At 34.0% G+C, this 14,270-nt stretch overlaps 1 protein-coding gene across 7 annotated transcripts in view; it reads right to left on the minus strand.

Moving 5' to 3' along the window:
* The window catches only part of ZZZ3 (zinc finger ZZ-type containing 3), a 91,807-nt gene that overhangs the window by 4,783 nt on the left and 72,754 nt on the right, over positions 1 to 14,270 (minus strand). For 6 of the 7 annotated variants that reach the window (XM_033115569.1, XM_033115566.1, XM_033115570.1 and 3 more), the window contains 7 exons: positions 11,947 to 12,085; positions 8,806 to 8,953; positions 8,604 to 8,719; positions 7,827 to 7,898; positions 6,729 to 6,830; positions 5,766 to 5,861; positions 3,684 to 3,836 (listed from right to left, as the gene is read on the minus strand). In XM_033115569.1, coding sequence (XP_032971460.1) covers positions 3,684 to 3,836; positions 5,766 to 5,861; positions 6,729 to 6,830; positions 7,827 to 7,898; positions 8,604 to 8,719; positions 8,806 to 8,953; positions 11,947 to 12,085 — 826 coding nt within the window. The remainder of the gene's footprint in view (positions 1 to 3,683; positions 3,837 to 5,765; positions 5,862 to 6,728; positions 6,831 to 7,826; positions 7,899 to 8,603; positions 8,720 to 8,805; positions 8,954 to 11,946; positions 12,086 to 14,270) is intronic. The other variant, XM_033115571.1, reaches the window with a different exon arrangement.

The raw sequence follows: 14,270 nt of genomic DNA on the forward strand, positions 1-14,270 counted from the left end.
ATACAAAATAAATGAATAATAAAAACTATATAAATGTACGAAGTTGAAATTGACGGATGAAACACTAACTGCTTCCTATTCTTCCAATTTATTTGTGCTCTGTCACCCAGAATCCATTTCTTTCCTTTGCTACCTCATGACTGATCCCTGGCCACAAATTTCCATCTCACTCTTAACAGCATCCCCAATTCACTTACTCTTAGTTCTATCAATTCCCAGTCCTGGACAACACAACCCTTGCCCCCTACATCCCTCCTGCTCTTCACGTTAGGTATTAACTACTCCGTTTATTTTAACTCAAAGAAACGGACACTTATAGAAATTAGAACATTTGCCCAAGGTCACATAGCTAATTAGTTGTGAAGTCCGATGATTTGAACCCAGATTTGTCTGACTCTTTAACTCTTTACATTCAGCAGCCCAAAGCCTAAATCAAAGAGTTAGCCTCAATTTTTCACTCTCTTGTATCTAATCCAACAAATTGTCACTACTTAATACTTCCTAATATTGCTCTCAAATAGGTCCTCTGTAGTATCCTTTCTTCTCTCCTCTGCTCCCACCCTTACTTAAAATCTCCACTGTCTATAGCATCTGGTCCAAAGTCCTCAGTTGGATAAAAGAATTTTTACAATCTCACACTTCGCCTCCCTATCTCCCACCACCTTTCATTCGTTTCAAATTCTTGTCAACGAAAGGTACTAAATAACAGTTACTGCCTTCCTATATCACCACTGAGAAAGACAACATAAGTAATCTAATAAACACGTAACACTAATAAATATGATGTGAACGAAATAATTAAATACCATTTCCCCAAAAATAAGACCTAGCCGGACTAATCAGCTCTAATGCGTCTTTTGGAGCAAAAATTAATATAAGACCCGGTCTTATTTTACTATAAGATTTGGTATAATATTATGTTATAATATTATATATTATATTATATTGCATTATGTATATTATATTATATTAATTCTATTAATTATGTTATACTCAGTCTTACAGTAAAATAAGACTGGGTCTTACACTAATTTTTGCTCCACAAGACGCGTTAGAGCTGTTTGTCTGGCTAAGTCTTATTTTCGGGGAAACACGGTAATATAGTAAAAAGTTTTATAGTGAAATTTACTAAATTCAGACATTTTAAGCAATACAAAGCACAAACTCTGCTAAATTTTTAAATTTACATTTTAAGTCTAAGGATATTATTAAATTTGGTCAACAAGACTAAGATTAAGAAAAGTTAAATTACCTCACACCCATTAGGGTGGTTATTATCAAAACTAAATAACAAGTTGGCAAAGATGAAGGGAAATGGAAACCCTGTGCACTCTTGGTGAGAATGTAAAATAGTGCAGCCAGTATGGAAAACAGGATGTTGGTTCCTCAAAAATTGAATATAGAATTTCCACATGACCCAGCAATTCCACTTACGGGTATATATCCAAAACAACCGAAAGCAGGAACTCGAATAGGTATTTATACACTCATGTTTACAGCAGCATTCGCATTAGCCCAAAGGTGGAAGCAACGCAAGTGTCCACTGACATATGAATGGATAAACAAATGTGGTGTGTGTATACAATGGAATATTATTCAGCCTTAAAAAGGAAGGAGATTATGACACGTTACTAGATATATGAACCTAGGAGACATATTCTAAGTGATATAAACCAATCACGGAAGGACAAAAACTATATGATTTCACCTCTTTGACATACCTAGTATAGTCAAATTCATAGAGACATAAAGTAGAATGGCAGTTGCCAGAGACTAAAAGGAGGAAATGGGGAGATGTTGTTTAATGGATGTAGAATTTCAGTTTTGCAAGCTGTGAAGAGTTCTGAAGAACAAATCTGTCTGTGAAACTGCCTAACTTATAAATTAAACTTTATCATAGGTATGTATGTACAGAAAAAACAAGTGTATATATAGAATTTGGTACTATCCGGGGTTTCAGGCACCCACTGAAGGTCTTCGAATACAACATCCTTTATATGTTTTACTTTATAGACTATTCTATCAAATAAATGAAGAAATGAAACATTATCACTATTTTATAACATCTAATGTATTAATGGGCCTACGCAATGATCAATGGCTGCTATATCAAAAAAAAAGAGATGACCAGACTGATGAAAAGTACACACAAAATAGTCCTGCCCACCCTAACAAACAAACAAACACACAAACCTGAATGTGATCAATTATCTAGACATACTATCAATTTACAGGAAATTCAGGAAACAGAGAAACAGGTTAAATGACACCAAGGAGATGCAAACAATAAAATCCACACAGTGGTACATTCTGTAAGACAAATGACCCAGGTTTTTTCGTTTTCTTGAACATAGTAATTATATATCTACCTAGTATGTACCCCAAATGAAAGCATTCTGAAAAGATATATTCAGTAGCATTAACAATGGTTAATTTAGGGTAGTTTACAGTTTGTGTTTTTGTTGTTTTTAAAATTTTGTTTTTACTAATCCTCATTTTTTTTATTATTAGTTTCAGGTGTACAAAACAATGTAATAGTTAGACATTTACATGCCTCACAAAGTGGTAACTCCTGTCCCCCAATCTACTACCCCTCTGACATTGTATATTGCTGTTACAGTTCCACTGACTCTAGTTCTTACGCTGTACTCTACATCCTGTGAATATATTATATATATATAAAATAATAGTTGACATTCATTATTATTCAGCTTCAGCTTCAGGTGTACAGTGCAGTGGTCAGGCATCTACATCGTCCGTGAAGTGATCTCCCTAATAAGACAAGTGTCCATCGGATACCCTACAAAATCTTTACATTATTGATTATATTCCCCAATCTGTCTTTCGTATCCCCGTGGCACTTTTCTGCTTACTGATTGTGTTTTCTAATCCCCTCACCTTCTCCTTCATCCTGACCCCCTCCCATCTAGCAACCCTCAGGTTTTTCTCTGTATCTCTGAGACTGTTTCTGATTAGTTTCCTCATTTATTCTCTTCTTTAGATTCCACATATAAGTGAGATTATATGGTATTTGTCTTTCTCCGTCTGACTTATTTCACTTAGCATAATCTTCTCTGGGTCCATCCATATCGTTGCAAATGGTAAGATTTCATTCTTCTTTATGGCCAAGTAATACTCCATTTCATAAATGCACCACAATTTCTTATTCCAGTCAGCTACCGACTGACCCAGTTTTTTAACAGCAACAAAAAAAGGAAGGAGGGAGGGAAAGAAGGAAGGAGAAAATCTATTTCAATTTATGATTGGGGAAATGTAGATTGCATATTTGGTAATATAAAGAATTAGCTTTTATAAATATGATAATGATATCATGTAATGTCTGGGACTTGCTCCAAAATAATCTGACAAAGTTGGGGTGGGTAGGAAGCATAGATGAAAAACAAGGTTGCCACAAATGGGTAACTGTTGAAGTTGGATGTTGGGTGCATATGGGTTTATTATACTATTCTCTCTATTTTTATATATGTTTGAAAATTTCTTAATAAATTTTTTTAAAACATATTATTAAAAAACTCATAAATTTGACTTGTTAATATAAAGAAATGAAACCAACATTCTCTGAAGAGTAGGAATAACTAGAAAATCCTGGTGCTCTCATTCTGTACCCTAATCTGTATACTACATTGATAAGTATACATATATAGAATGAACAGGTAACTTACTGATGCCTCCTCAATAGCACTGTTCATGTGACTATGAAAACAAGATCGGTCATCATCTTCATCCATGTACACTGGTGGTTCGTGGGAAGTCATGAAAGTGGAAGGTTTAAAGAGATGCTTATTAAGGGGGTGCTGGCGTCTGCTTGTTGAAGACTAAGTGAGAAAACAAATTTTCAATTGAACAGTGGAAAAACATTAAAAGATCAAGAAGATAAAAATATAATGTTACTTCCTGCAAGTCTATTTATTAGAAGGATTTCACCTCTATCTGTCGGCATACTCTTATGAGGCTGTTCATTCTATGTTATCTGGATTTTTAAAGTACAACTAGCCTTAAAAGAAAAAAAATGTACAGGAAATACCCCAAAAACGATACAATGGACCATATGCTCATTAGCTTATATTTGTTATGAACAGCATTTATCATACTCTTGGCATTCAAATACTGCACTGCTAGTATAGTCATCTTATAGAAGATCTGGGGAAGATGAGGTAGTCTAAGCCAGATATAAAACTATCAAGTAAAATGAAGATTTCCACAACATGATGAATGTTTGAAAATAGTACCTAACACTGATTGATTGCTTATTCTATGGCAATGTCATTTAATCCTCACAACATTCCTATAAAGTAGTTATTATCACCTTTAATTTAAAGATGAAGAAATGGAGGCATGGGGAGGTTACGTTTCTTGTTCAGGGTGCTGCAGTGAGGTGGTGGCAGGACCAGTATTACACAGCAGGCCCGTGCGGTGCCAAAGCCCTCACTCTCAGCCTCTGTGCAGACTGCCTCTCTGCGTCGACAGCGCAGCCACAAAGAACGACCTCAGCTACTTGGAGAACCAGTGTTTTATCTGTTTCAAAATTCAAACTCTAACCATGGCCAAGGCATCATTGTGTCTACGGCTGGGTAGATCTCTGCAGTCAAAATGTCTGTTAGCTTAAATTTCAGTGCACCGGAAGGAAGGAACACATTTAGGCTTGAAGTGTTCCTTTTATCATCATCATCTACTCTTAGCTTTGAAAATGTAAGGTGCACAACACATCTCAAGTTAACTTAGAAACTAACCATAAAAATTAGAGCTATTAAGTTGAACGCTGGTTATCAACATTCCAACACTCCAAAGTTATAGGATGAATTCCACATACCTAAAAGAGATAATGCTGTATTTGTGGGAAAACAAAGTCCAAAATATTTAAAATAATTGACAAATTAAAACAAGCTTCGAAAGCTTGGTAAAACGAGTAAAAACAAAGCTTGTAAAACATGGAATTTACAGACAATATTCTTAATGTACAATAGCGTGAATAAGGAAGGGTAACAGAAAGAAGACATACTTTTAGCTTCTCTTTATGTGAAGGATAGCAGAAGTGGAGAAGTACCAGGATGATTTACTAAGGAAACGAAAAAAGGCCAATTATGTGCTTTACTTTTTTGCAATTAAAGCAGAAAACTGGCTACAATTTGTTGCAGTGTTCTCTGTAGGAAGGGGACCAACAGAGAATAGTGGAAATGACTTGGGATCAGAATCAGAGGATCAGTGGTTCCTGGACTTACTAGGTATGTAACCAGACAATTTACTCAACATAATTTTAAGGCCTAGTTTTCTCATCTATAAAGTGATTGCAGAACAGTACCTGGCCCAAAGCATTCAATAGTAAGAAATAAGTGAAGGTGATAATATTACTTATACTTCTAGAATTATAGTGAGGATTAAATAAAATATCTTAACAAACATTTCTATTCTTGGATTTATGTAGCATATCTAAAAAAGACACTAATTATGTCTTCACAAAGGACTTTCTTATATGCATTCAATCTAAAATCTGTAGTAGCACTCATTCACATAAAATTAACCCACTCCTAAGAAAACAAACAAACATCATTAAAGCCCACTGAATTTCACTGAGTAGCAATAATGGAATCCGACCCTGTGTTTACACCCAATATAACAAAATGCTTTGAGTTGAATTTTAAAAATAAAATAATTCTGTTCTGATAAACATATTACAATTTCACACACAGCAGTTCTGACTTGGATGAGTTTAATCTAAGATCTATTTTCATCTATTTTCTTTTTACCTTTTTGGAGTATATATATAAGTTTGGTGTTCTGCCTGGGACTGGAATGCCAGCTTTAGTTAGTTTTATGAAATACTTCTGCACTCGGCTGGCAACCTAAGGAAACACGACAACCGTTTTAACATAATATCAAGACATGCAATACCTGAATACTTTTCTTACTGTACCATGTTGAAATGTATAAATCTAAGTGTATATGTTTTCCACTAGAATATGTCTCCTGAAAGCAGGTAAGGCAGGTCCCGAGGAACTGTCAAATTCAGGGTTCACTGCTAAATATTCTACAGTTATTCATTCTATCTCACACCCTCATTTATTCCTTTTCTAATGATCTTTCCCACGAGCATACAAGTGTGTGATACTAGTTTTTTAAAATTAAAATGTATGTGTATCTAAAGGAATGCTAACAATTTAAAATTTATCATAAATCTAGAAATAATTTTAAACTGCCACCAAAGACATATTTAAAATTCTAGACAAAAAAATATAGTCATTAAAATAAAATTGTTTGATTCCAAAGCTAAATACATATTTTCAACTTAATGAGTGCTTGTACTGGTAACATAAAAACACAACTATTAATATCGATGGAAATGTTAAGGAGAAAACTGCTAGATGTTTTTTTTTAGAGAGACAACCAGGAATAATGACTAAGGCAATGTCACAAATATATTAGCACAATCTAATCAAAAAGTACATAACTGGTGCACTCACTAAGCATTCGAGACAGTAAGTCCATTACATTTTTATTTTTTTAGTATTTAGTAATAATCCAAAGCAGAATTATCTCAAGTTGTCTGAAATCCACACAAAAATATACAACGCTAATATAAAAAAACCCTACGTACTATATAGCACTCTGTAGCTAAAAATGATGCTGATCTGCTGATGTCAGTTGCACTATCCTTCATTAAAAAAACTATCAAAAACATGCCAACAATATGGGGCCATCGCCTCAATTACCTGTTTTGCTGTCCTATTGCCCAGTTCATCAGCTATCTTCTGCCAGCGTCGAGATTCTACTTCTTCAGGAGGGTATTTCAGGAGTAGCTGTTCAAGCTTTTTCTAAGCCAAACCAAGACCAAATTTAAGAAAGTTTAATACTGAGTTTCTAAATATGTTTACATTCCATTTTTAATTATAATACTCCCTCCCTAACTTTGGTGGTTAGGTTCTAGAAATCCTCATGGGAGAAAAAATTTCTAGTAAGCAACTTAAAAGACTTCCCAGAGAAAAATGAGATTAGAGAATAAACCTACAGAAGACCCTATAAAAATTTTCTATTCACTTCAGTAAAAAGACAGCACAAAAAAATTTAATTAATATTTTACACATCTTGGTGATTTCCACTTGACCATCTTCTTTTGTTAGACTACGTTTAGACTTGCCCCTATAGATTTGACAAAAACATATAAATTCATTTGGATTTAAACCGACCACTAAGAGGCTTTTTTCCCTCCTATGTGTGGTCCTCCATTCAAATATTTAATTTTAATCTTCTGACCGGTTTCCTAAATTTTTCTGTAAGTCCTAAAGATGCAGAATAATCTGCATGATTGAAATAAAGATTCTTAAGCTTTTAATAAACTCATTACACTGTAGGATTAATCATCCTATGAGACAGAGCTGTATCTCACATTTTATCTACAAACAATCCCAGTTGTATGCCAAAGTGTGACAGAACATTCTGACCTGACTCTGTCAGCTCTCCTCCACAATGAAAACGAGAACTAACTTTGAGGCACAGTTATAGTTGGCCCCAGGTTTATCTCTCTCCCCAAACTGCATTAAAAAGACTTTATTCCATCCATTTCACTACCTTTTTCAATCCTCTTCCCAAAACCCAGGTTCCTTCTTTAAAAATCATCCCCAAACAGGATTTCATATATTCTCAAAATCCCAAATTCTTGAAGCGTGCAAAAAGGTATACAAAAGTAAGTTTAAATATTTTAAATTCATGGTTAAGAGGGCTTATATACAAAAATACACAATTATAATACTGACTCTAATGTTCACTTTTTAACTTTTTTTTAAACTACACAATGTAGAAATATCTATTACCTGTTCTTCAACAGTCCACAATTGGTTAAATGTTTCAGGTTTGGTATCATCACACAGTCGCCCTCTTATCATCTGCATATAAAACAAAGCTTTTGTCAAAGAGAAAATAACAAAGACTACTCTTTGATACAGCCAAATAACACACAAGTGGTAGAATTTTTTACTAATTTCAAAATATTTTGGTAAATTTATTTTTTCAATGTGCATATTATGTTTTATTGTTTACAAAATGTTTTCACATTCCTCTGTTTCATTTGGTTTTATACTCCTAGCAATCCTGTGATACAGATGACAGCAACTTCATTTTAAAGAAAAGGAAATGTTCTCAAGGAAATGTTAGTTTTTCGTTCGGAACCCATGTATCTGTTGAGCTTCATCTAACAGTGGCAAGGTCGGGACTCAAATCCTGATTCCATTCCACTACACACAAAAAGCTCTTGTTTTTAGAATAACTACTATCTGTCAGGCACTGTACTAGGCATGTTACATGTATTACTCATTTAATCCTTACAACAACTCTATAATGTAGGCTAATATTAGTCACATGTTATATAGGAGGAAACTGTAGCTTGGAGACTTTAATGTAAACGACATCTGGAGCTCCCACAGCCAGTAAGTGTTAGAGTTGGGATTCCAACCCAGGTTTCTCTTAACTTCAGTTTATGTCCTAGCTACCTTCAGTGAAAGACTGTTCGAATTTTAAGAATACAAATCAGCAAAGTGTTAAAATATTTCTACAATTCAAGTTTTCCTACTCCAGCATTTTATACTGCTTACTTGAGGACGACTGTTTGAACCTTCTGGACCATCACTCAAAGGCAACATAGAGTATGAAAAGGACTCTCCATCCTTCTTAGGATCTGAAGGGCTTTTTGGTCTAGCAGGTAACCCTACTAAAAAGAAGATCAAGTATAGGATTATTAAAGCAAGACTTCGCCAGATAGTTCTCTACTTAAGTTCTTATCATATAATTTCTTACCTTTATCAAAAACTAGCTTAACTCTCCTAGTATGTCTTTTACGATTTTTAAATTCTCTTTCAAAGTTCCCAAGGCTATTGGTATATTGGTCCCATACAATCTCGGGCAACTGAACAACTCTCTGTGGATATGGAAGCCCTATATCAGCCTGGAAAAAAAAAAATAAAGTGACAGTCTAAATTTAATTCAAGAAATCATCACCATAGCTAAATTTTCGGATAACTCCAAGTCCAAATAATCATCAACTGGGCCTTTCTAGTCACTTTAAATCCAGTATCTCATAAAGTTAAGATAACATAGTCTAAATATTAAATGGTAAAGACAATAGCAAGTAAAGGAATAATCAATTGAACAAAACAGAAACACTATATTTAGATCTCTAAAGCTAAACTAAATAGATATATTGTACTTTACCACTAACACACTTTAAACATAAAAAGCAAAGAAAGGTTTTTATGTCTAAGAGCATAAAAATGTGACAGCAGACTTGACACAAATAATTCATTTTAAATGTACACCCATGTTCATGACTTAGTCATACAACAATGAATTGTTTTCAAAATATGTAACTCTTAACACATATAAAAAATTATGACATCTTAATAATCACAACTACACCTTTAATTATTTGGACTTCAGTTACTTTACCAACCACCTTTAGAGAAGTCATTAGTAGTCATAATTATTAAAACCAGGTCATTTTGTGAACAATATCTTTTCATAGGGGTTTGGGTTACAAAGATGAATGCATTTGTCAGTACTCACAGAGCATACAATTAGGATTAGTGAATTTCATTATATGTAAATTTCACCTTAAAAAAAGAATTTTAGTTAACTATATGCATTCTGAAGTTTTTTAGTATGAAGTTAGTCTCCAACTTTGAAACGCATCAAATTCATTCCATCTTGAAGTAAGATGGAATGATGGATAGAAGAACTGATATATGATAAAACAAACAGGGTAAAATGATAATTGTAGAATCTAGGGAATACGTGTGTGTTAACTACATAACACTTTCAACTTTTCTATGTACTTAACATTTCTCATAATAAAATATTGAGGGGAAAAAATCAGGTCGTAAGTTATGAAACTGTCAAGCAAAATCTACTTTGCGACACAGAATTCTTAAATTAAAAAAAAATTTTTTTTTTTTATTGGAGAATATTGGAGTACAGTGTGTTTCTCCAGGGCCCATCAGCTCCAAGTCGTTGTCCTTCAATCTAGTTGTGGAGGGCGCAGCTCACTGGCCCATGTGGGAATCAAACCGGCAATCATGCCACTCAGAGCTCGCGTTCCAACCAACTGAGCCATCCAGCCACCCCAAGAATTGTTAATTTTTATTTCGCTTATGACATATTACATTATCACCATTATTATCATAATAATACATATAAATCTAAGGTTCAACGTTTGCAAAATTAGAGTGTCTTTTAAAGTAACGATAGTAATATCAAAGAAAGCTCATGTGCCGTTTATGGCTAAACGAGCCATAAATGTTCCCTGCATTCTATATACTAATACATACCACCATTTCCTCAATTTTAATGAGGAATTTCTAGATGTCCACTAACACAAACAGATTACATGTGACCAACTTAACTAATATGGTAAACACAAAGAAGACAGGCAAATTAAGTATACATGAGTAAACAGAAAAACGAAAGAATCAAACTTCCGAAGTAAATCCTGTAGAAAAAAATTTTTTCTCCAAGGAACCTAAGTCTTTCATGGTTACTCAAGTATCTGATTTTAATGTACATCTGTACATTTTTGTAAAAATTCTTAAGATGGTCAACATCACTTCTATTTCTGAGATAAAAGTGAACGAAATTCAATTCTAAACTAAACCTGGAAATGGAGAACCAGCAAATAACCAACTGCCCATAAATCTAGTAAATGTGCCTAATTGTATCTTTTTGTCTACCCAGGAACATGAATAAAATTAGGGTCAGTAAATTTTTTATTAATATTTACTTTTCTAACACCACCTGTTTTAGTTGGATCCATTGTCAGTAACCCTTGTAAGTACGATTATCTTCTTGCGCCAGCAAACTGTTTAATAACTATAATGCAGAAATCAATAAACACCTAAGTGGGCCCACTGTAAATAGGGAGGATATAATAGGGTTCGAGAAACTAAAAGTTTTAACACATCGATATGTGGATTCTACATCTATTATGATATTCAATGTTCTTAAAGCATGGAGAGAAAGGAATGTTTGCCAAGTAAATATTATAGCTAGAAAAATCCAAACAATAAATTAATACACCTAATGAATCAGAACCTCCAGGGGTGTTCCCTCAACACATGGTAGACCATTTTGTGATTCATTAAAAACTGGTAATTAACAACTACACTCAAGTTGCCAAACTATACAGGTTAGGTTTTCGTTTTTTAGAGTGAAGAAGAGATTTCTTTTTCATAGTTTTTTAGTTTTATTCTTTTCACACAATGGTGATTAATATTATGTCTCTGAAATTTAATGAACAATTAGTGGGTCCCTAATTCAGGACACATACTATGGCATAAATGCACATTTGAATTATCTCCATATTCACAGACCGAAAAAAGTCATTATAAAAACATTAATTACTTTCAAATGGTTAACTATTAAATATGAAAGTTCTGTTTTACGGAAAACAGAAAATTGTATGAAATTTTTACACTAAAATGACATTTCAAATTAAGTAAAATTTATACCTCACTTCCTCCTCATTGACTTGTTTTTATCACCATTGTTTTCTATGTTGAGAGTTACAAAAGTTAACTCCAAAATGAAGCCATTAATAAATCCTGAACTATTTTTTCTTTTAGCTTCACTATTCCTGAAGTCAGGAAAGGACAAGAGGAAAAACACTCTAAGATGGGGAAGGCAACAGGAAAAGATGATATAACTGGCTAGGGAACAGGACATCAAGTTCCTGTACGAACATTCAAATCAAGCTCCTAGCTAGCGTCACTGAGGTATATTTTACATGTTTGGTGGGGGTAAAGGAAGGCAAGATCCTGCCTTCAGTAGTATGGTTAGTTATATAGAAGGAAAAAAATTTAAACATTTTAAAAAGCATATACCCATAGTAAAAAAAAAAGTTATTACCAAATATAGCTCAATAAATCTTTTAAAGTGTTCAATATATACCTTCTTCTGGAGTTTCTCCACAAATCCAATGGGATTTTTTAGTGCTTCTCTCTGGTGTCTGCCTAAACTTTCAAGGTCCTGGACTGCTTGAGAACGCTGAGCCTCGAGTACAGCAATCGTCTGTAACAGTCTCTGATAGCTACAGAGACAAAGAAAAATACCTCACTAAAACTTTCTAGTAACAACAATAAATAAAAACTGAGTTCAAGCCATGATCTATTATTAAGTCACACAGTCTTTTTAAAGTTACCTGAAAGAGTTTAGTAAAACATATTACTGGGAATAAATGAGTCTTCCTGAGTTACGAAGTACCTAGTCAGAAAATATCAGTTAGAGAAAGCAAAGCCTTATTGCCCCATTTTTTAATTCTTGAAGCTGAACCAGCACAGAAAATAAGAAAGCACCTTGACTTTCCAACAATCAAAGTCATCAAGAAATTGCTAAATAAATAAAAATTAAAACCATAAGAGTTTAGCATTAGGAAGAATCACCAAATTCAGCCCCTTTGTTGTACTCTATTGGAATAAGGAATTTGAGGTACATTTTCTTGTGCAGAATTACAGGAAACTCACATAATTTGATATGATCTTAGGCGCCATGATTCTCATTTAATCTATTATACTTCCATTCTAGAGGAAGTTTACTTTTCTGTCAATTCTTAAGAATTGAACATTTTTAAAGAAGATAGGCCTTAAAGACATTTTTTACTTTCCTACCTACAAAAGTCCATTTAGCATAGCTAACATATAATTTTACCCACACAAATCTACTACGTGTCATTATCCTGAAATCTCTCTATGGTACATGCATTCTAAGTAATTTCCTCCACCCCACCCCACCCTGTGGTTCAAATTGTCCTGCCTCTCTAATGTCAAATTTCACATATTGCTACATATATGTAAACATGTTGACTCAAAAGCCCTGAATGCTCAAATACACTTTGCAAAAAGAATCAAGAACAAGTCACTCTAAATTTGCTTCAAAATAAGTGGTTATGTCCTTAAAGTAGTAGTAGAGCATAATTTTTCTTTATGGCTTCAAAACAATTTCATTGTTTCCCAGCAGACTGTAAACTCCATAATGGAAAACACATCTGAAAAGTTCATTCTTTTGTTTATCCAGTGTGCAGCACGCTTCCCAGCATGTAGATGCACAATAAATATTTTTTGAATGAACAAATGAAAACATGGATGTTCTGTGCAATCAAAAGTTATACTGAATCTTTTTAAGGTCAGAAGTCAGCAAACTCAGTAGAAATTTCAAAGGTTAAACAAACACAATTTTGAGCTTCACATAGCATAACTGCCAACATTATCAGAATGCTTTCTCAGCTCCCTGCCTAAAACGTGTCTTATTCTTGTTCTCAAGTCTCTTGTTAACTAATTGTTGATGGAATGTTTAATAATTAAGTAAAAACTGCTAATACTGAAGGGTAAGACTCCTCTCAAGCTAGAGACACAACATTTAAACTTTAGAACTGAGTTGGAAAGCAAGGGCTGTACTAAGTCACTCCTGGATAAATCACAGAGGTTAAGTCTAAACTCGCTTTGAACTAAGCCTGTTTGCTTTGAGGTGTATGGAGTGTACAAACCCTGGCTGTGCTGGTGGTTCCTACCAAGCAGGCTCACCCAGGCTCAGTCTTAGGGTGAGGACAGTGAGCTGAGCAACCTACCTACCCTATCTACAATACTCCTAACTGCCACATCTCACCTCCAAATTCCTACCCTACTAGCTAAGTTACCAAAGACTTTTTGTCATAGCATCTCCATGACTGACCCGTTTCAAACAAGAGTTGCACACTTCTGTATCAACAATATGAAAATGATTGTGAGTGAATTAAACTTTTAGCCACTGCTGAAGCATAATAACCATTCGTAAGAATAGACTTACAGAAAAAACAGGCAGAGGCTTGAAAAAAGTGCCACAGTCAATTAATGACATTGGGAAGAAAGGCCTCTATCTGAAGCCAAGAAATTTAAACGAGTTTTATTGTAAGTAAATTATTCCACAATAATTCTGACTTTAAAGAAATTCCAAGAGAGATGACAAAGAAAGTGTAACTCTTCAACTCCTATTTTGCTTTTAAGTCAAGATAAAATGATTTACCAGATTGAAAGGCCTAAGATAAATATTGACAAAGACTTAAGAGTCCAGAATAAGTGAGAGAACTATAATAAAATAGTGAATTCAAGTCTTCTGGCTTAGCTAATTTGAATTATTTCCTAGAGTGCCCAGAGATTTTACCAGTAAGATAAGATTACCTTATACATCCTTATACAGAAATGGAAGAAATCATTAAAAAACTGGGTTGGCATGGGGAAAAA

Source organism: Rhinolophus ferrumequinum, chromosome 9 (genome assembly GCF_004115265.2).
Source record: "Rhinolophus ferrumequinum isolate MPI-CBG mRhiFer1 chromosome 9, mRhiFer1_v1.p, whole genome shotgun sequence".
Lineage (NCBI taxonomy): Eukaryota > Metazoa > Chordata > Mammalia > Chiroptera > Rhinolophidae > Rhinolophus > Rhinolophus ferrumequinum.